Source organism: Ananas comosus, linkage group 25 (genome assembly GCF_001540865.1).
Source record: "Ananas comosus cultivar F153 linkage group 25, ASM154086v1, whole genome shotgun sequence".
Lineage (NCBI taxonomy): Eukaryota > Viridiplantae > Streptophyta > Magnoliopsida > Poales > Bromeliaceae > Ananas > Ananas comosus.
In genome coordinates this window covers 2,619,555-2,643,650 of record NC_033645.1, presented here as the reverse complement: position 1 = coordinate 2,643,650, position 24,096 = coordinate 2,619,555, and the positions used below count along the sequence as shown (strand labels likewise).

At 33.4% G+C, this 24,096-nt stretch overlaps 2 protein-coding genes across 2 annotated transcripts; both read right to left on the bottom strand.

The window, feature by feature from the left end:
- Positions 1-3,700, bottom strand: LOC109703613 (protein WALLS ARE THIN 1). The gene is made up of 6 exons (XM_020224297.1): positions 3,312-3,700; positions 2,930-2,992; positions 2,723-2,839; positions 2,214-2,652; positions 652-803; positions 1-557 (listed from the first exon to the last, which is right to left on the bottom strand). The coding sequence occupies exons 1-6, from the start codon at positions 3,518-3,520 to the stop codon at positions 353-355; spliced, it is 1,185 nt and encodes a 394-aa protein (XP_020079886.1). The 5' UTR covers positions 3,521-3,700; the 3' UTR covers positions 1-352.
- On the bottom strand, positions 16,712-17,272 carry LOC109703641 (polcalcin Phl p 7-like). The gene has a single exon (XM_020224342.1). The coding sequence runs from the start codon at positions 17,177-17,179 to the stop codon at positions 16,922-16,924; it is 258 nt and encodes an 85-aa protein (XP_020079931.1). The 5' UTR covers positions 17,180-17,272; the 3' UTR covers positions 16,712-16,921.

The following is a 24,096-nucleotide window of genomic DNA, read 5'->3' as shown; positions in this document are numbered from 1 at the left end:
TAAAGGACAAAATAGATGCTTGATTCTCTTTTGCAAGTTTGCCACTCACAAGCATGGGAAGAGAAAAGGACAAGAACATAACAAACCAAATGCAAACCTCATAGCTTCTTTTGAACAAAGATCTAGTAGCTACCAACACAATCCTTCTAGCACTCACTGTGCACCAACCCATCAACTGCAGTGAGTAAACCCTAGTAGTAGTAGTTAACTTTTGAGTAAACAAATCTAAGTCTATGCTCTCACACACTACAACCCCATTCTTAACTTGCTTCTTCACAACATTAAATATTGCGTAAACATAAACATGAGCCCATACATAGATCTCCAAGAGAGGGATTAATTATAGTTCTTGTCACACGCTTTCCGAGGTAGATGAGGGAAGTAGTGGTTGATTCAGGGAAGAAGCCTTGAAGGAAACAGCACTTGCTCTATGGCTGTTATCTTCACTGTTTGAGGAAGCCAAAATTATTGCCTCTTTTATAGCAAATGCCCTCTCCTCACTTTTGCCCCAGAGAACCAAGTATAGCCCAATTATGATCAATATGGCTCCAATGATCCTGCACCAAAAAGATCAATAGCAAAAAGAAGCAAATTAGAAATTTCATGCTTGCTATTTTATGTGCAGTTAGATTAGTTATTTCGATTCGGTACCCTCCGAGGTAGAATTGCTCTCCGAGAGCGATAGAGGCCATGATGGCGACGACGAGAGTCTGGACGGGTTGATAAACGGCCACAAACACAGGACCGCCACGGTCGATGCACCATATCTGGACTGCGAACGCCACTCCAGACGCAATGAAACCCTAAAAAATGAGTTCATATATATATTTGAGCTTAGTAAAGATGCTCGACGCAAGTAATGCATTATGTTACTACTAGTTTTTCTTTTTCTTTCTATTTTTTTCGTTTCTGTAAATGAGACTCGAACTCAAGACCTACTCAAATCCTTCTGCGCTCTATCTACCTAACTTTAGAAAAAGTAAGATTTCTTTCTTCTTTTTTTTCCTTTTCTTTTTTGTTTTGTGGGGGACCAAATTAAGTTGCTCATCCACTAGATAACTAGGGTGCACACCCTGAAAGATTTGCTGTACTCCATGGAGGAATCAAAGGAAGCTGTTGCTGCCATGTGATCATAACACTCTGGCAAGTACAGCATGATGACAAATGAGTATGTATTCTGGCACATGCCCCCTTTGAAGAGGAATTTTTTGGTGCTCTTTTCATCTGGTGAAACAGTGTAGGCATGACCAAAAGGAAATCCTTTCTCCTCTAATGATGTCATTTGCACATCAAAAGATTATATAATGGAGCCCTTGCAATTTATTATACTTGTAATTATAACTAGCTAGTATTATTATGAATAAAGTTAAAGCGAAGGCATAAAAGAAAGGCTTATCCCATTATGTTTACCACTAATTTCAACTTTATGCTACATATATGTTTTAATATTAGATTTCACACCTCTGAAGTGGAAAAGCTAAGTCCAAAGGTAGCTTTAACCAATTCATTTAAAGCTTCTGACCAAGTAGAGAAGCAAAGCAAAGGAGCACTTCCTGTAGCTCTCTCTCACTCTCTCTCCCTTCTTTCTCTTTCCTCCTTCCAAAGAAGGATACAATTGCCACACCAACTTTCTATATATTATTTATTTAATTTGTTTGGTCCATTTCCATCTATGCCATCACCATATGGGTCAAAAAAAAAGGTGAAAAAGATAACACAACTCACTACGGACATTCCTTAACTAAATATCCATTTCAGAAACCTTTGGAGTTGGTGCATACTTTTAGGCTGTTGTGACCGATCATAGCACTGCATATTATAAGCTTAGACACGTCATAATGAGATCGCAATTAGTTATGCTCAGAAATAACTGTATCTGTTTTTTTTCAAATATTTTTTCTGCTTCCAAATAGTAAAACCAGGAGCATTTAGAAATTTTCTTTTTAAAATTTTTCTCGTTCAGAATAGGTTGTCAAATAATCATTTAAGCTTCACTTTTCACTTTTCACTTTTACTTCTGCTATGTAAGGAATTATTTAACAATATTGCTAAAAGGCCGAGTAAAATGCAATTAGAATAGTGCTATTAGAAGAAGCACTACTATATTAATTCTTATTTGTGAATTAAAAAGTTTAAGTTAAAACTTCTGTGCCATGAAGCACTACTAGCATGCAGGTACGTAACATAAACACACCAAGTAAAACTCTTATTACCGCATAGAGGATAGTGAAGAGCTCCGAGCCGGAGTGGAAAATCCAAGCCTCTGCGTCTCTCTCGATGAACGCCGCAATGATCAGAAACTGTATCACGCCGAAGAAGCACGTATACGACGTGACGGAGAGCCGCGCCGGGTACTTCTTCAGCACGGGGGCTTGCAGCACCAGCCACCCCGACCACGACAAGCAGTGCCCGATCAGGTACAAGCACCCCAGCGTCCAGTTCTTCCCCTTGGGATCGTTCACCCACAGGAGCGCCTTTTCCGACGCTTCGACAGCGGCGGCGGCGACGGCGTTGTTGCTGTTTACGTTGTGCGAGGGCGTGAATATGGTCGGGCCTTTGTAGAGGGTTATCACCGACGCGCCCGCGACGCAGGCCAGCGTGCCCACGAGCTTCGCGATGCCATCGCGGCGGTCGAGACGCACCTTCTCGATCCTGCGGCGGAAAAAAGGTTAATTAAAATACTGTTCTCTGATAGTTTAAACTTTTAAAGCAAAACAGTCACCTCAGAGCAGCGGCCATGAGGAAGGTGATGGCGGGGACGGAGTTTTGGATCGCGGATGCGAAGGTCGGGGAAGTGTTGTCCAAACCCAGTAAGTAGAATCCTTGGTTCGCAGTTATACTATATATGTTGCGTACATAAATACGAAGATTAAAATTCTCAAATCAATCTGAGTAATTAGTGCCAAATATATGTTAATTAATTAATTACCCGCAGAGCGCAAGCAGGAAGAATTGAACGAGGAAGTTAAGTGTGATGGCGGGCCTGTCCTTCCTACAAAAATAAATTGAACATGTAATTAATGAATTATTACTTCATTTTTTTTTTTGCATGAAAGAAAAAATAAAATGAAACTATATTTTTGTCACGCGTATATATACATTCGTTGAATTTGCTTGTTGTTTACTAATTTGTACGTTACTGTACATGCAGTGATCAGTGATCAGAAAGTAATTGTACTATCGATCAGCTCTAGCGCCAAGCAAGTGACAAAATATTTGATAGTTGATATTCGAGATTCCAAATTCGAATTTTAATTAATTCCTATTTCTCAGTAGCACGCTATGTATCTCTCAAAAAAAAGTGATCGTACTTTTCGAGGAAATATGCGAAGGGAATGAGGAGGATCAAGGCGATGATGTTCCGGTAGACCGGGAACACGACCTTGCTGATCCCCATGTTGAGCGCGAGCCGCGACACGATGTGGAAGCCAGCGTAGCCGAACTGGAGGGCCAGCATGGCCACATGCAGCTGGACCCTCTCCGGCACGCCGCATATCTGCTTCGCATTCGCATCCGCCATTTCTTACCGACCGCCGCCGCTGCTGCAGCTAACACCACCTAGTCAGTATATATGTATACACACACACGCGCGCGTGTATATATTTTTATATATATTCCTCCTTTAACTTATGAAAGGAGAGTGATATTGAGTGATTAAGGTGGTGAGAGGGTGGTGGTGGTGGTGGTGAAGTGAGGAGTGGTGGGGGGGTCTAAATACGAGTGAGGAGGAGGGGACTGGGGAGTAGCAGTAGCCCCCACGAGCAATCTCTGAATAAGACGTTATTATGTCTCAGCTGTGTTTTTTTTTTTTTTNTTAGAGAGATAAGGTAATTTTTGTTTATTTCATTTAGGAATACACTTAGTTTGAAATGTAAATTAATTAGAATTCAAATTTGGAAGCTCGAGTATCAATCATCAAACTTTTTGTCACTTTCTGTAGAATGTTCGATTATGTCTCAGCTGTTGCTGATTTAATTTAGTTTAATTACCCCTCCTTATTCTCTCTAATGGATATCATAGTTTATTAATTGATGACCCCTTACAAGAGAGAATGTGACTATGTGAGTGAGTGTAATTACTTAATTTGATTGATCATTTGGTGAGAATCAACAAGCAAACTTTATTATTTAAAAAAATAATAATTTGAAACCTCTTATACTATGTATATTTTTAACACGTCAGCAATCGAGAAGAGTCAACATTTAGAGAAATTAATTTGTGGCAATACTTTTTCTAAAATGGCCTGTAATTAAAAAGGTTTTGGAGGTTTTTTTTTTTCAAAAAAAAAAAACAGTTTTCATTTTTGAATTACAATTTTAACCTTAAATCGATGTGTGGGTGGTGGACATGTAAGTAGGGATATGACAAGATGGAGGGTGATGGGGCGTGGGTACGAATGTGGTGGGGTCTCTTTATTGGGTCGGACACGACAACCTCGAGCGCACTAGGAAAGCGAATCGGCGGGGAATGCTGATCCTGACCAGGTCCATTAATTTGGCGCCAATGTGGCACTACAAATGTAAGATCATAAATAATTGAGGTATAACGATCGTACTTAGTGCAGGTGATAAAAAATTTGATGATTGATATTTAAAATCTTAAATACTAATTTTAATTGATTTATATTTTTAATTAAATTTATTTTTAAATAATATAAATGAAGCGAGATGGGTATTATAGATAGGACGGACGAGGGGGTCGAGTGAGTCCCAGTTCTTTCTACAGAAGGCTAAGCTATACTTTTGATCCTCACACATTACACTACAAGAGAGGTGATATTATAATACTCAATTTTTTATTTATAATAATTTTTTATTCAAATTTTATTATTATTATAATTAAGTTATACAAGTGAAAAAATAAAAGGAAGACAAAGTCAGCAACGGTAGAAGTAATGTGATACCTGAATTATTGTCATATCATTAATCACAATACTATTTCATTATTTTTATTTTTCGATATATTAATATCTAGTTAACTAAGTTAGACTATGAAATTTAATTATAATAATTTAAAAAACTCGAACCAAAAAGGCCAAAATAGCATGCGCCGTAGTTTGAGAAACAAAAGTTTAATTTAGCCTTCTGAGAAATACCTGCACCCGGTGTGTCCGAATGCCTCACGATTCGCATCTAATTTTCGGCAATAGATAGATGTGATTTAGAGTTTTAGTTTGAAAATTCTATTGTTTTTTGTACGTATTAGTGAGTAAATAGGCGTCAATTATTCAACCACTATCATGGTATTTATCGAGGACGGTGTGTGAGATGTGCTTAAACATCCAGTGACGGCAATATATATATATAAAGTGTGGCTGGTATACTTGCATGGAGCCTTTCGTATTTTCAAATCGTTTTCGATGTTGAAACTTTCGAATCGACGATTGGTTCCGTTAAACTCAATCTAAAATATTTGAAGTACTTAAAAAATAAATTTTGTGATTTTTTGATATCATCTGCCTAGTAATCGAAATAGATCAAAATCAATAGCTGAAAATAAAAATTTTATAAAATGTGATGATATAAAGTTAAAATTTTAGATCAAATATATTGATCTTGTTTTATATAGTATAGAAAATTTTCTATCAAAATTTCACGCGATTTGAATATTTTTATACCGTTAAACTTGCAAACAGTTCGTCACGGTCATTAAAATTATTGATTTTTAACCCTTCGATCACTAGGCAAGTAATATTAAAAAATCATAAAATTTATTTTCTATATATTTCAAATACTCTAGATCAAATTAAAAACAATTTGGACTTTCAGAAGCATACCAGCCTCTCTCTCTCTCTCTCTCTCTCTATATATATATATATATATATATATATTGTTGTTGATTTTGAATTTTTTATTAGGTTCCAATGTACACTCGCACGTAGGGCAATTCAAATCGCTTGAATTTTTAATATAAATGATTGCAAAATTTATAGTTTTTAATGGCCCATATGAGCTTTTTGCTTGTTTAACGGTATAGAGCAATTCAAATTACTTGAATTTTTAATAGAAATTTTTTTATACTACGTAGATAACGTTTGATAATTCTGATCATGAATTAAAAAGTCTAGCCTTTATTTTTAAAAAATTATTTATTTTTTACTGTTCATTTTTTGACTCTTTGATGGACTTTTTCAAAATTACAAAATTCAAAATTTCTAAATGTTTCTAATAGTGTAGATCAATTGCAACAGTGTCAATTCTCAATTTAGAGTCTCGATTAAACAAAAGAACTTGATAGAACAAAAACTTTTATCATATTAAGAGAATAGAAGCTGGACTCCTATATTATCACCTCCAAAATTTTCATTCTATATGGAACAAAACTAAAAATATCAAATTGAACTCTATTTTTAGACTCAACAATATTATTTCTATGCTTCACTCCATAACAAAAGGTTTATCTTTCTCTATCTGTCAAATACACTACCAGTGTTTACATAAGCTAAAAGTAAATGCTAAAGTTGAGCCAAACTGTTAAAATGTGAAATAATATTTTTTGATGATGGATCTTAATTAATTGGTTTGTCGAATGTTGGTGTTGTTTAGCTTATGTGGTATTTTGATTTGGTTTATGTTTTATGGTCCATGTGAAATGATAGGCACGTGCATTGAAGACGACTAAACACCATCAAATTATTTTTTAAAAAAAGAAAAACTTAACAAGAATTCCAAGTGACCATTAACATCAGTGCAAAAATACTTTTTTAAAAATATATTTGCAAAATTATCTACATAACTCGCCAAAGAGCTACAAAGAGATCAAGTTAATTACTAGGAGTACTCTATTAATTGCATTTTCTTTGGAGAGAGAAAAAAACAAGCATTCATATGTTACTTTAATGCAATTAACTATCTGTAATTAGTTAATGTACTCAATTTTAGTCTTTTTTTTTTTTTTGACTAGTAATAGTGTCAACACACTTTACTATTGAATTACCGAGCTCGATATTTTTATAATATTTGTTCTCTTTTTCTACTATTACCAAAAGAATTGTCTTTTGGTCTAAAAACTTTCACAAGCTCCTAAAATATAGAGTGAAGCATTTATTTTAGTCCGTTGCGAGCTATATATATATATATATATATATATTATAATATATATATATATATATATATATATAGTGGACTAGTATGTTTATGATAGCACGGAGTCCTCGTGCTTCTAAGTTATTTTCGATGTCGGACTTTCGAACCGACGATCGGCTCCGTTAGAGTGATCTAGAGTATTTGAAGTATCTAGAAATAAATTTAGCGATTTTTCGATTATCATTTGCTAATGATCGAAGTGGCTCAAATCAATGGCTGAAAATAAAAATCTTACAAAATATGATGAAATGAATTAAAATTTTAGATAAAAATTATTGATCTGTTTTATATGGTATAAAGAATTTTCATCAAAATTTCAGTAATTTGAATATTCTATACACGTTAAACTTGCAACCGGCTCACTACGGCCATTAAAATTATTGATTTTGAGCCCCTTCGTCACTAGTCAAATGATATCGAAAATCACAAATTTATTTTCTAGGTATTCAAATACTCTAAATCAACTCTAACGGAGCCGATCGTCGATTCGAAAGTCGAACATCGAAAACAAAATGAAAGCACGGAGCCCTCCGTGCTTCCATAAGCATCCTAGCCGCAACTAATATATATATATATTATATATATATATATATATATATATATATCCGTTAGAGTTGATCTAGAGTATTTGAAGTACCTAGAAAATAATTTTATGATTTTACGATATCATTTGCCTAATGAACGAAGGCTCAAAATCAACGCTGAAAATAAAAATCTACAAAATGTAATAATATGACATTAAAATTTTAAATCAAGGATATTGATCTTGTTTTATATAGTATAAAAAATTTTCATCAAAATTTCACGCTGATTTGAATATTTTTACACCGTTAAACTTGCAAAGCGCTCACTACGGCCATTGAAATTTGTTGATTTTGAGCCCATTCGATCACTAGGCAAATGATATCGAAAAATAAAAAATTTATTTTCTATGTACTCAAATACTTCTAGATCAAGTTTAACAGAGCCGATCACGATTCGAAAATCGCAACATCGAAACGAGCTAGAAGCACGAAAGGCTCCATACTTTCGATAGCATAGTAGTCTCACATATATATATATATAATTAATATATAATATACTATATATATATAATTTAATCTAATGAAATAATTAATGTTTCCACTACCTCTCCATATATTATATATATATATATATATATATATATATATATATATATATATATATATATGTTATATTTTTTAATCTAATGTTTCCACTGCTCTTCCACTCCCCAAAAAATAAAGCATCCTTTTCAAGCGTGGCCGCTCTTCTTTATTTACTCTTTTTCTTTTTATTTCTTTTTTTTTAAAAAAAAATATATATCTCCTCTAATTCTCACTCAGGCGTTTTCAGGTGCCGAACCTCTTCTCCTTTAAAGGACAAGTTGCTCGCCTCTATCGCGACAACCATCATTTACAAAATATCCAAAGAAGATAATCAATATACTTATCACACTTATTAATTTCTATCCCAACTAGTTGTACAACTTTGATTAATTCAACACTTATAAATATATAATTATAAGCTAATATATATATATATATATAGTATAATATATCTTAGACTAAGAATTTTTAACTTGAACCGGATTTTCGATAACAATAAGCTTGTTCTTAAATTATTTGAGTTTGAAATTGTATTGTAGTAATAGTGATCCAATTAATAGCACGCCAATGGGATTATGCAGGAGAATTTTTTTTTTGAGAAGGATAGTAGCACGCTACCCCCGCTTCGGTTTATTTCATTTAGAAATTAAACTTAAGGCCGACGGAAATGAATCAATCAGTCACGACACTTATGTGTCTGGGTAGCAACATAAGCCTTTTTAGCCACTTGCTCTAGGGCGGTGGTATGCAGGAGTAAAATGCACTGCATAATAATTTCAAATACATAAAGTTTTTAAAAAGTTTATTGTATATTATTTATAGTCAGCGCGTACTGAAACGTTCAGCTTGAAATGCTATATAAATCATCTATGCCATAAAAATACTAGCAACAAAAAAATCCGATCGTACTTAGTATAGATACTAAGAATTTAATGGTCTGGCATTCGAGATTCTACAATTTGAAGCTATAGTATTTTATATTTTAGTTAAGTTTATATATATATATATATATATATATAGCCAGGCTCTTATGCTTTCGAAAGTACGGGAGCCTCCGTATTTGTAAGTTGTTTTTAATAATGGGACATCCGATTTGGCGATCGGTTCTATTAGACATGATCTACACTGTTGGAACTACCTAGAAACCAAATTTCATAATTTTTTGATTTCGTTTGTCTAGTAAACGAGTAGCCTCAAAATGAACGGCTGAAAATGAAAATCTCATAAAAAACAATGATAAAGGACTCAAATTTCAAATCGCAAGTATTGGTCTTACTATTGATGTTAAGTAGAATTTTCTATTAAATTTTCATCTAATTTGGATACTTCTATGTATACCGTTGAACTTAAAAACGTGCCACATCGGCCATTAAAATCGTCATTTTTGAGACATTTTGATCGCTTGGTAAATGATATCAAAAAGTTATAAAATTTGGTTTCTAAATAGTTCCAATAAGATAGATTATATTTAACGGAGCCGATCGTCGAATCGGATTTCCTATCATCGAAAACAACTTACAAGCACGGAGATCTTTGTACTTTTGAAAGTACACGAGACTTACTCTATAAATATATATATATATATACAAATGAATTGTTAAAAGTTGATTCATTAATTAGCAATGTTAATTATGAGAAACATTATAAGCTAGATACATATAACATTATTCACAAAGCAAGACCACTAACATCACCACCACCTCCTGTCCCACGCTAGTTCATGAAAGCATTCCTTCCAAAGCTTTTCTTTTTTGTGTTCTCTATTGTCTAATGTTAAGTGTTGGGACCTTTCCAATAAGCGTACGTCTATACATTTGTATCCACATGAAAGTAATTGTTTAGTGATCGAGGGCTATCACATGGTTTTGATGCTACAGTGCTTGTGCTTTTCACATCTTGGACACTGCTTTTTTTTTTTTTGTTTTTTGGTTCTTTGATTAAGCAAAAGCACTTAATACAGTGAGTTGATGTGTCTCTAAAAGCCTCTTGGGACCGATTTAATTAATCTCTATCACTGATGGTTCATGTTGGTGGTTGATTAGGCCAATTCGGGGTGCATGGTCCCAATCGGATTCTTATCTTTTCGTCTGTTATTAATTAACATGGATCTTGGTCACATCAAATTATTTTACTATGTCGATTAATAGTGGTAACAGTGGTTTTTGTCAGATTTTATTATATAATTAACACTAAAGTGGATTCAATAGCAAAACGGAATGACAACTAAGAGATATGAGGAATGTTTTTTGTTGATCTCTTGGTACAATGCTAGGGTTAAGCCTAACATGTGACTGTCCCTTTTTTTTTTTAGGGATAATTGCCAATATACCCTTCATGCGTTTGAATATATCCGATTTACCCCTACTTTTTTTTTTCTTTCTAAAATACCCCTCATATGTTCCACCGTTATTCCAAAATACCCCCGCAGTTATCCCCTGTTAAACTAACTCGGGTTAAACATGAGTTAAATGTATTCCAGAGTTAAAACCTAATTAAAATACCTATTTTACCCCTATCTTATTAAACTATTTCCTTAAATTATCCTTTCTTTCTCTTCCAACTTAACATTATTACTCTCGATCAAGTCCGCCGCTCACCGCCCGCCGCCCGCCGCCGCGAGCGCCAGCAGCTCACCGCCACCGCCACCGCCAACCTCGGCGCCGGCTCCTCCGCCTCCACCTTCGTCCCCAAGAAGCCTCGCCTCATTCGCACAAAAAAAAGGCCCGCGAGTCGCCGCTCTCATCGTCCTCCTCCTCCGCCGCCGCCTTTGCCGGCGCCGGGAGCAAGAGGGCCGCAACGATTCGTGCAGATCTCGTTGTCCTCCTCCTCCTCCTTCTCGTCACATTCGACATCGCTGTGAGTGGGTCGACATCGTCTCCCTCACCACCGGTAGCATCATCGTGCCTTCCACCTCGACACCATCGCCGTGGACGCCTTCTTCGTTGCTGAGAAACCCGTTCTTCGTCTCTGCCTCTGTCGGGAACAGCAGCTCCGATCACCAATATTGCCTCATGGGTCGCCACCCTCGAGGTTTGGAGTGGCGACGGTGGTCGAGGTGGGTGCTGTCGGTGCCGGAGGAAGGGGACGAGGAGGGGTGCTGTACGAGGGTCAATTGGGAGAGTTAATTGGGAGAGTTAATTGAGAGAGTTAATTATGGTGGAAGAGTTAATTGGAAGAGTTAATTAGGGTGGAAGAGTTAATTGGGAGAGTTAATTAGGGTGGAATAGTTAATATCTGAGATTAATTGGAATAAATTAGTCCTTTGATCTGCACAAATCTAAGTTTATTAATATTTTTAAATATATAACTCTTATATATTATTAATATATATTTATTATAATTTTAAATATATATATTTAATATATATATAAAAATTATAATAATAATATATATAGTATATTAATTATTATATATTTATTATATAGCCGAATTTTTGATCTGGAATCTTTAATTGGTGAACGTATAATACCCGTATATATTACGTATTCGAATAACTGTCGAATCTATTTTTTAGCCGTATTTTTCAACGAATTTAAAAATTAAAAGACGAATTTTATTCGAATTATATCTGTACTGAATTTTTGCCGAATCCGAATTAACTAACTATGCCTCCAGCCACTAAGATTGGTTTAGCTGCGATCGATCTCATCCGTTCATTTGCTCGCGCCACTAAGATTGGTTTAGCTGCGATCAATCTCATCCGTTCATTTGCTCGCTCCCAACGTGCTTAATTAATTAATTGATATTTAAAGAGCAAATAAGAAAAATATTTTGTATATGAAGGGTATATAAGATAAGTGAGTTACGGTACGAGGGTATATTGGAATGGGCAAAATGGTAATTTTTCAGAGATAACAGCAGCTAACTGACGGAACTTAACTCCAGGGGTATATTAGAAAGACTTGGAACATAAGAAGGGTATTTTCAATATTAGCCTTCTAAGAGGGATAAATAAAAAAACCGGAAACTTTTCAAGGGTATATAGGCAATTGCCCCTTTTTTTTAATATCTGTGGATGTATATAGCTTTTCTTTATGCCGTGAATGTTCCTCATACTGTTACCATGAGGAGCTAAAAAGATATATATATATTTCTCCAAAACGAAGGATCAAATATTGAATCAATAAGATCCGTCACTTGCATCATTATGGAAATCAAAGAATAAAAAGATTGAGAAAGAAATAAAGTTGAGGTTTTAATGCTTGATTAATCCCCCCAATAACTTAACATCAAAATTCTCATAATGCCTTGTGACGTAGAAGTGATGAAGAGGCGATTTGAGTGCAAATACATAGTTCTTAAGAGCCAATATGTGTTATTTACAGAAAAATATTGTTACACATAGATCGATTAGGTATAGATTCGATGAATCGATCAGATTCAATGCATTTATTTTATAAAAAAAAAAAAACAAAAATTTCTATATTTATGAAGAGTATATTGGCTGTTCTAATTTACTAGTAAATTTAAGTAGCCGAATTTATACAAAACATCCAAGTGAAAAAGAAGAAGAAATTTTTTTTTGTCAACAACCATATGTTAAGAGGATACCATACAATTAAGTAGCTGTAAATGCAGATCTCAATGTGGGGAAAAGAGGATGCAGGCTGTAGATCCCTTGGTCACTTTTCTGCTTGGCCGGCTCTTCAGCCAAGGCCAAGAACAGATTCTTCTCTCACCCCTCCCTTTTTATTCTTCTAAGAAACTATTGCCTGCACCTAGTCCACTGCAGATTGTTCTTTCCAAAACTCTTTCATGGAGATCGTAAAACTTGTAAATTTTTAATCATCCGATGCTTATAATCTGTAGCATCTAAAAGATACCGAGGGTATGCATATTTCGTCGTGCGTCTAATTCTATCCTCTTTGAACACTAGTATTTGGTGAGGGAAAAATCGAAGCTTATGTTGCAACGAAAATCAAAAGAATGAGATTCTAAACCATAATAATTACAAGAAGAAGTTTTACCTCCGGGCTTATTTTTACTTTATTATTATATGGCTCAAAAATTTACACTCAAATATTTTGTGATTTGAGTGAAACTCTTGGATGAAGTGGTGAACAAGGTGTAGGCAGGTGTGCATGAAATCTCCGCATGCGACCTCATCCCTGTCCCCTCACGGCATGCTTGATCCCGAGGAGAGGGAGGTTCGATGGGGGTGTCGCATACTCGCATGCATCCATGAAAAAGCAACAGCAGTGCATGTTCCTCTCTCTCTCTCTCTCTCTCTCTCTCTCTCTCAGTTTGAGCCCGGTGGGAAACTAAATCTCCCGAAATGTTCGGTTCTCTTTTTGAGACAGAAAAATAACATATTATTTATTTAATTTATTTTTTAAAAAATAAATTAATTAAAATTTAAATTTGAAATCTCAACCTGTTATTAATTATTAAGTCTTTTATGATCTCTTGCGTTAGAGACAGTCGGTAATTGCAGAAAATGTTAAAGGCACGTCTCGTGCTCTTGGGCGTATCTGCGCGCGCGTGTGTGTATATATATATATATATGTGGCTCCAAAACAACGCAGCAAATTAAGTGCGAACGTACACAAACCATGCGTGTTTGCTCGGTACTCTACGATCAATCGACCAGCTCATTTTGGCCATTTATTATTGCATCGGCTTAGAAGGGGACAGTGGTTGCCGCGTCAATGTACTGCGCCTCTCACTTCAAGGTCTAAAGGATGCATGGGTGATGATGCTACTATATGATCAGTATTTAGCTATCGTGTACTGATCACAATATTCGATGATTCTTGTTAGTTTACATCTAAAATATATCACCGCGCGCCATGCTGTACATTGTACATACATATAAACATACATACATATGTGTATATACGCTTCCGTTGGGTGTACAAATGGATAAATATAAAAAAAAAATAAGTTACAAAGAGTTTGGTAGTTGGTATCTGAGATTCTAAGTTCGAATTCTACTTGATTTATATTTTTAACTAAATTTATTTTTAAAAAATAGACGAAGCGGGTAACATGTTATCTTTCTTTCTCCAAAAAAAATGTAAAGTAATATACAATTTGTAATTTTAAGCTGAATTGATTGTAGTGGACTAGCCAATCAAACAGATGAACCCGCCGTGAAGCAAGTTTGGCCTTATTTATCTTAGGGCCTGATACTAAACAAACATGCACAAATTAATTATAACCTGTTGAACAGGTTGATCAACTGGTTGCAGGAAGAAAGAAGTACTTAAGATCCGTTCTATCACTCAAAATTGAAGTAAAAAGTTATATATAGACTAGGGTTACTATACTTTATAAGTATATAGACTTTTTTGTACTCATAAATTTTTAATTGTTGGATGAAGGGACGTGCGGTTAGGATGATAGTAATTGTCTAGAATTGAGTGGGTAGTTGGTTGAATAGTATAATCTAACAAGTAGAAATAATCAAAAGAGTAGATCTAACGATCGAAAAATTATGAGTACAAATTGATTTATACTCATAAGAGTATAGTAACCAAACTATATATATATATATATACTTGCAGTTGCAACTCTATCCTAATTAAGAGTCCATATATTTAGATTCTGAAGTCAAGGACACAGAGTCTCTAATGAGAAGCACATGTAGTGGCTTAGACTCATGACATCAAGATCCGCTATTCGAATATCTATTACCATGCTATATTTATGTAGTGGTTGGCGCGCTGTCTCCATTAAGTTGCTAAAAAGAGAAATCCGGTAACGACGCAGCTCATCACTATGAGACTAATCCCTTGGTTGGGACTTCTTCTTTTTTCTGCTTTTTTTGAATGAAGAATTAAAAAAAAAATTGTCTTACGGTAGCCCAAAACTTCATGTATCTGAAGAAAGCATCAGGTAATGGGATTCCGCGTGATACTTTGATAATGTGATGTCCAAATCAAACAAGGGACTGAATTTAAACTTTTCACGTGAAACCTTACCCTTGTCATATCATAATTTTTTGTTAGATTAAGCAACAATCCCTCTCGTGGCTCCATCGTGCGCGCTCCATCCTAACCTTTTAGAGCACGTATACCATACGAATAATTGAGAGAAAGAAACTACCATAATCTCATAGAAATACATAACCAACCGATGCTCAAGTTGCTTCCATTCACATCACTCTTCAGGAGACAACACTACGAAATAGTCCAAGTTACGTATAACAAACCAACTACGATTCCTTGGACCATTCCTTTTCCACGCCCATTAATTGAACCCAACCAAGTTACGTTCCCCTCGTGCGTCCAAACGCCTTCAAATCATAAGCCCAAGGGTCAAAGGTCGTAGCAATTAAAGTGACCACACACTTGATCACAAAAGCCACTGTAGTGCTTCGACCTTTATTTTTGTCCCGCAAAGGGATATATATGCTACACATGATATCCATCCATTTCTCCCCACCACCAACTCACCAAGTGATAGAAAAAGTTGGTATATCGCAATAGAGGGGATTGATGAGAAAGAGAGAGAGAGAGAGAGAGAGAGAGAGGAAAGATCATATTGCATCTAGAATCTATCTACATGGAGAAATTATTGCTTACATTTGGTGCGTGCACCACGGATAATTTGTAATTTAATCTCATAGATGTGATCTAAAATATCTACAATGACCAACAATACGATTCAATGAACTAGATTATAAGTTTGATTCTTGAGGCATTTAGTATAGGATCTTAATTAAGGGTGTGGTGCATGAAATATACTTTGTACATGTACACCAGATTTGGGCAATAAGTTTTGATTCCACTTGTTGGGGTTAAAGTCCCATCTCAAGCTAAGATTCCTTGTTGGTCCTCATCAAAGATCTCTCTCTCCAAAGTGTTCAACTGGGAGAATGATACCAACCCCTTGGTGGGTAACATTTTAACAGGACCATTTTGTGGCAAGGGCTTGTTTAGTCAAGTTGGGATCCAGCAATATATGGACCCGTACCCATTTGGGGTTATGGCCTTGTGGTGGCTCCCTTTGAATCTGATTCACTGGAATGAGGAAATTATTAATTGTCATGCATATGCTTAAATATTATTGCACCTGCTGGTTTATATGAATATATCTTTTCCTTTGCAGTTGATAAGATTGTTTGAGAGATGAAAAAATCTACAAAAATTAATCGAGAATATATTAATACCTTACTTAAAGATTTTAAATCGAACCCAAATGCTTGATCGATGACCCAGGGTCCCGACCAACCGCAATAGACAGTGGTGATAAAAACATTATTGTTTAATAACCAAATATATATAACTATGAAGAGTAGATTTTCGAAACTAATTAAATATTCATTTTATTCTTATAAAATTGTCTGTATTTCTGACCCAATAAACCCAAATTGGATAAAGCCCAAATACAAAACGGATTAATGGATCAATTTTGCCCGGATCCGGAACGAAAATGTTGGGCCCGCTTAGTCCACCAAATTCGGGTTGGACATGGGCAGGCCCAACATTTCATACCACGTAAATAAAATTATAAAATAAGACAAATATATATTTCTGTTTTCACATCAATTTTTGTCACTTATACAGTTAATAATTAATAATTAATAACAAATAATAAAAGGTGAATCTCTGAATACTTTCCACATCACTCTAACGTTTATGACTAGTTCCTTCAATTCATGTTACTCTCTTCAACCATTTTTTTTAAAAATGCAGAGAAAATAAGATAAAAAATTTGAAAAAAAATTATATATAGATGTAACAATTTGTGGTGCAACGTACGACACACTATTCAAGGAGAGGCTTAGAAGACCTTGGCGACGTCCTTCATGAGGCCGGAGTTGGCGCGGCAAAATGCGGTGAACTCGGCGAAATCGATGTATCCGTCACCGTCGGTGTCGATCTCGGCCATCATGTGCTGGATCTCGTCGGCCGACGTCGACCCCAGAGCGCTCAGCGCCTCCCCCAACTCCGCCAACGATATCTTTCCGTCCCCGTTCCCGTCGAACCGCTTGAAGATCCTCTCCATCACCTCCGCCGACAACTCCGCCGCCCCCGCCATCTTCAACCCCGGCCCCTTTCTATACTATAATATTAATATATTATTATTTTTTTATGTTTATATAGTTGTACGCGAAGATTTAAGGTTGAGAGAGAAAATAAGAAGAGAGAAAGGAAACGGAAATATGAGGAGCTTCATTTTTTATACGAGATAAGAGGGGTGGAGAGAGATTGTAGGATCGCCCTGTGGAAGCGGATTAAAGTTTTCTGCATGGTGTCCTTTTTTTTTTTTATTTTGATGATGATGATAATAATAATAATAATAATAATAATAATAATAATAATAATTTGTCCATGCATAAATTAATGAGAATCATAAAGCTAACGAATTAATATGGGTTTCGTTACAACTTACATGCATGCATCATGCATGGCATTCATTCTACGTACCTGACGTAAAATTGGCAACACTCGAGCCACTTAATTCAGATTTTTTTTTCTTTTTTTCATTTTATTTGATTTGGTACTTATTAATTAATTTGTACCCTGTAATCGCTTTTACTGACAGAAAAAATGTATAAATAATGACTCTTGTTTAGTTTCCCAAAGATAAGAAAGATCAATCGTTTTATTTTCGTGCTTACTATAGAGAGAAATTCAATCCCATCACAATTTTGTTCCTAATAACAAAATTTAATTCCAAATCTAATTCATTTGAGTTCACCGAACTCAAAAATCAATTTAATTATTGCGAGAAGCGTAGTTGGATCGGGCCGAGCCTTGTTCAGTGTGAGAATCCAAACCTACGAAACAAGCCCAACAAATTGGCCTTGGGCTTGGCATATGATACTCATGAAATGTTTAGAACCCAAATTCTCTGTGCCCTCTAAAGAAGAAAACGTAAACAGTATTAAAAGTTGTGCGTAGGCTCCTAATTCTTAAGATTCTCAGGAATCATAACGCACATGCAGAGATTTGAATCTGCTGATCTTAAAAATTGCACCGTAGATAATTAACTCCTCAATGCTACACAGTGATGGTTATTTCAGATTATTTTATATATATATATTTTATAAAACATTTGTCTCACTAGTGAAGTGAAACCTATCCACTCGAGCTTAATGTTTCCATCAACATCAATCACATGAGTGTTGCACCATATGACCACCAACGAGGAGAGTCCACACCATGTCCCTACTTCCACTCAAACTGCTTAACTTATGCGAAAAGCTGAAGCCAAAGCAAAACCTAAAAAAGCTAAAGCTACATCCTAAATAAGCTTTGCTTGCCTTTAAAGTCCAAATGGCTAAATTAAAATACTAACACCAACCGAAAACAATGTTCACTACCATTCTTCTTAATTAAATCTAATTAATTAGAAGTGCTTTTTAGGAAGTGCTTTTCTCTTCTCTTCTTTCGTTTTCATCGTGCACGAAGTTTCCTTTCTCTTTCCGATCTTGTACCATTGTCGATCGGTGTTAAACAACGGGGTAAATGGGGGGTAATTTGCTACTTAAGTAACGCTTAATTTGATTGGTGTACGTCGACAACGTAATCCTTTAATTTTTCATTATGCTTTATCCATTATTATTAGTATTAATTATGGTGAATTCACTTCTTCTATATATATATATATATGTACAGCATTTTTTTTATTACGGACAAATCAAAATTCCCTTAAATTATGAATCTAATTAAGTAAAATTGAAAGGATTTAAAATCTGCAGGGGCTTCTCCCATTTGTTCATGTATACTCTTCCTCTAATTTCCACTATTTTGCGACGTAATTAGTAAACATTTATATTTTTCTATTGCTTTTTACTAAATTAATGTTTTAAAAAACATGATATTATATATTTTTAGAAAAAGTTAGCATGCTATCCGTTTTATTTTTTTAAAAAAAATAAATAGACTTAGCTGAAAATAAAAAATAATTAGGCTGTGAACTAGAAACCTCGTGTATCAATTATCATATTCTTTATCACTTGTATTAGAGACCATCAATGATAATATGATATCAGAATTATACTAGAATTATACTAGAATTATTTCTAATTTCTTTTATTATTTTGCAAAATTGAGAGTTCGATCTTCAATTGCCACAACTATTAAAATTGATCTAGAGCTAAACTTTTCCTGGAGCCAATATTTCCAGAACCAAGCCTTAGTTTAACTCAATTTCTTGATCTAAATTAGTTCCTCTGAATAAAAAAGTTGCGCTTGGATTGTGTACTTCAACATGAGAGAATCTATTCCCGTGTTCGCTACCGACACATTTGTTTTTTTAAAAAAACTTTGAATATGTGTTAGGGCCTATAAATAGGGGCCGTAGAATATTCACATCGCAATCTAGGTACAATGGATATTATTAAACATCTAATTATTTTATACCAAAATATATGGATAGGATTGAGGGGAGGGACACGTAACAATCCTCGCCCAGCCGTCCTCGCACGTGCCTGTCTCCAAGATCTGCAGCAGATCCGCGCGAACATCGTTGGGAGACAAATTGACCCAAAGACTATTATTAGATTAGATTCCCAAGGATTAAGATTAGTAAGATCGTATAATTAGTTAGTCTTATTTACTGTGTAGGGTCTGTTTGTGTTTTTGGATCTAAGGGGTCAATTCGTGAAATCGACAAGATCCTGGGCATCAACAGTTGCTTTGATACTGAAATCGTAAGATTATTCGAACTCCCGCATATAAATATACGAAGATCCGCCTTTTCATTTTTAAGAATAAGGCCCCGTTTGGATACCTTTAAAAATATAGTACAGTTAAACTATGTTACGCCGGTAGGAAAATAATCCTATAAAGCGTTTGGAAGAAAAAAAATGACGAGTATAATTATACTATACTCCAAAAAATAGAATAAACTTACAACCCACTTTAACCAAAAAAAAAAAATATCCACCTTTTGGGCTCCTAAAGATGTATCAATTTTTAAATTTTAAATTTTAACATAAAATTTTAAATTTCAAATTTTAAAAATTTTAAAATTTAATTTTAATTTTGATTTTAAATTTTAAATTTTAAATTTCAAATTTTAAAAAGTTCAAATTTCAAATTTTAAATTTCAAATTTCAAATTTTGAATTTCAAATTTCAAATTTCGAATTTCGAAAAGTTCGAATTTCGAATTTCGAATTTCGAATTTCAACTTTCAAATTTCAACTTTCAAATTTCAAATTTCAAAAAGTTCAAATTTCAAATTTCAAATTTCAAATTTTAATTTTAATTTTAATTTTTAATTTTTAATTTTCAAAATTTAAATTTAAACTTAAATTTTAAATTTTAAATTTTAAATTTATAAATATGTAAATTTATAAATTATTAAATTTAAAATTTAAAATTTTAATTATATATTTTTTAAATTTCAAAATTTAAAGTTTAAATGGTATACTTTAAATTTTAAATTTTAAAGTTTCAAATTTCAAATTTGAAATTTCAAATTCCAAATTTCAAATTTCAAATTTAAAACATAAAATCTAATTTAATTTTTTAATTTTAAATTTTAAATTTTAATTTTATATTTTGAATTTTGAATTTTAATTTTTTAAATTTTATTTTTAAATTTTAAATTTTGAATTTTGAATTTTGAATTTTAAAATTTTAAAATTTTAGAAATTAAATTGTTATAAATACTGTGGAATTATATGATATGTATCCAAAAAGCTTAAAAATGAAGCTGTGGAATTTTTTTATAGTTATAGGATTCCGTATTTCATTTAAACCAAAATCATAGAATAAAAATTTCATGGAGTTTTTTAACTATCCATCCAAATATGGCCTAAGAGATAAAATTGAGTTTGTAAAACCCATAAAATTTTTGTTTTCTAGCTTTCTGCTTCCAAATAATTCCTAATGTCACAATGCAACTCTTCTTCTTGCTGAGTGCTTTAATTATTGACCGGTCTTTCTAAAATATTGCTCTTATAAGTTTTTATTTTGAGAGATTGATAGCATGCTACCCGCTTCACTTATTTTATTTTAGAAATAAACTTAGTTGAAAATGTGAATCAATTAAGATTCGAACTTAGAACCTCGGGTACCAAACACCAGCTCTTTGCCACTTGCGCTAAGTACGATATGTTGTTGACTAACCTAGTAATTGCTCTTATAAGTTAAACTAAAGAATTGCCGACTAGCCTAGTAATTGTTACCACAGACACTGATCCAAGATATTGGGAAACGATCTCCGCCCGTGAATTTATAAATAGGGTCGTAAGACGATTGAAGAAAAATAATTTTTATATATGTGTATAGGGTGATTTTTTGGCTCTTGGAGTCTATGAACTTTTTCTTTTTTTTTTTGAGAGAGAGAAAGGTAGCATACTATTCGCTTCGTTTATTTTTATTAGAAATAAACTTAGCTGAAAATGTGAATCAATTAGGATTAAAACTTGAGTTTCGAATATCAACTACCAAATTTTTTTGCCACTTGAAATCTATGAACTTATTCAAAAGAAATGTATGTATACATGTTTTTCCAAAAAAGATGCTTTATGCGTTTGTCAACATATCTGTAGTTTATAAGATCGACATTAATTCTAGCGGATCCAAAGCATTTCTTTTGCACAAATACAAGTCGAAAAATATTTTTAGCCAGTTTGGCGTTAGATAAGTTATCTAATATAAAATAACTTTTGCGGCAGGAAAGTTTATTCTTTTTGAAATTGTAATTTGGGAGTTTACTTTTAGTCCATTGTGAAGCTTCCGCAGTCATAAATTTTTTAAAATAATACATTTCACATATAAAATAATTTATTTTATTTTGAAAAAAATAATTTAGAGAATACTTATGTTATATCCCTATGAGACTCTTTAAGTGCACAAAAATATGTATTACTTATTAAGTTGTTCATGTATTAGAATAAGCCTTTTCATATTTTTTTATGTGATTCTGAAAGTATCATTCATGAACTGGTGATATTTAAATCAAAGTGTACATATAGTTGATCAGCTAATTTGGATGTATGTCGCATGTGACTATTGACACAATAATAATATTGGAGAAAATCTTTGAGAGCAAGCATAGAAGGATTTTTTTTTTTTTTTTTTTTTTTTTTTTTTTTTTTTTTTTTTTTTTTTGAAGCTTTAGTTTTGGACAATAGAAGATGGCAGGACAGTAACATTTATGGATCACTAGTACTGGGAGGCCTCCTGTCCCAATCTTTGGCCATTTGGGTTAGTTGCCATCACCAACTTGCATTAGGTTGAAAATTCTTCTGATTTGTCTAATTATGATACAATTAAAAAAAAAAACCCCCAATTGTCTTAGGTTGATAGAGATCCTAGCTACAACACTCTAGAGATTCAACATTTAATTAAATTGTTTTGGTCGGCTAAATATTGGGATCTTGCTCATTATTTATTCGGCTAATTTAGTAAGAATAGAACGTAGCCACATGCATTCACATGAAAGTAGCTTTTTTTTTTTTCTTTTTTTTTCCGAAGAATTTAAGAACACGTCCGATTCATGATTAGAATGAAAATAAAAAGTTAAATTAAATTATATTAGAATGAAAAAAGTAAAACGACGAATCATTTAAAAATATTTAATTTATTATTAAAATAAAAATTGGAATAAACAAATGTTATATTTAGAATTTGGATATAAGAGTTTTGGTTATGAAAGAAGAGCAATCAATCATGAAGAGGGAGAGATGTTTACTTTGAAGTGAGTTGGTTCATGACTCAGAACTTGATGAAGTCATAAATGAATTAGGTCTTTTTTTATTACAGAATAAAATAAGAACTGAAATCTGATTCTTATAAAATATATAATAATTATCAGAATTATTAAATCCGGCCTATTAAGTTTCGATGGAAATCCAATTAAAATGAGATTCAAACTATGAAGGTAAGCTCAAATTTCGGCGAATCCGGTGAAAAGTTCTTTTATATAAAAATTAATATAGTAATACCAGATATCTAAATCATATAAATAAAAACTACCGAATACCAACAAAAATTTATATATTTACTGTTCTACTTAAGTTTTAGAATGACCACGAGTCCTCAGGTAATTATTCACTGGATAAACCTGAGTTAATAATGCACTAAAATAATATTATATAGTTAATAATGGATTAGTGAAACTTTATTGATAACAAGTAATAATAATAAAATACATGAAAAGTGTAGCATGTGATTAGGAGCTGGTCGGCTCGGACATAAAAGAGCGCCCATGACGAAATAAACACGTGGCGCGCGATGACGCCCTCTACGTGATGTAGTACGGTAAACATGCATTGAGATCCCTCAAGCATATGCTATTCTAAAATAGCCCCCTTAACGTTTTGTTTCAGATCCTCAAACTTTCAAAATCTGACATTGTTGCGTCTCCAAACTTTTAAAAAGAATTTTACTTCAAGTTCTACACCGGCTGCATCTGTATATCTTTACGACATACATTTTTTTGACTTTTAATTTTTAATCTACAATCTAATAAATTATAATTTTTTTTCTCTCTCTCTATATATAAAATATACTATTAAAGTGAAACTATATAATAGATTTAAAAAATTATAAATTTTGAAGTGCATGAAACATACCAATAAATGAGATGCCATAAGCAATTTTTACTTTATAATAAAGATTAACATAAAATATCCTCAAAATGTATAAATTAAAATAAAATAAAGACCAAAGACTAGAAATAAAATTTACCCTTTTTTATAGGCAAGTTCAAACTGTGAGTTTTAAAATTAAATTATTTTAATTAATTAAGTCGAAACTTTTATTTTCTTCATCACCTTTATTAGCTATCATTTATTAATTGTTTTGATTCAAAAAATTAAAAGTATATTTTCGAATTAAAAAAATAAAGTTGAAGGCGCATTTTCAGAACGTGAAATAGTTGAGGGGGGCATGTAATAATTAATGATAGCGACATGTCGGAGTGGTCTTCGATCCGAATCACCTCGCAAATGGGACATCACGGATACGCGCCACGTGGACTCTCGATTGATGA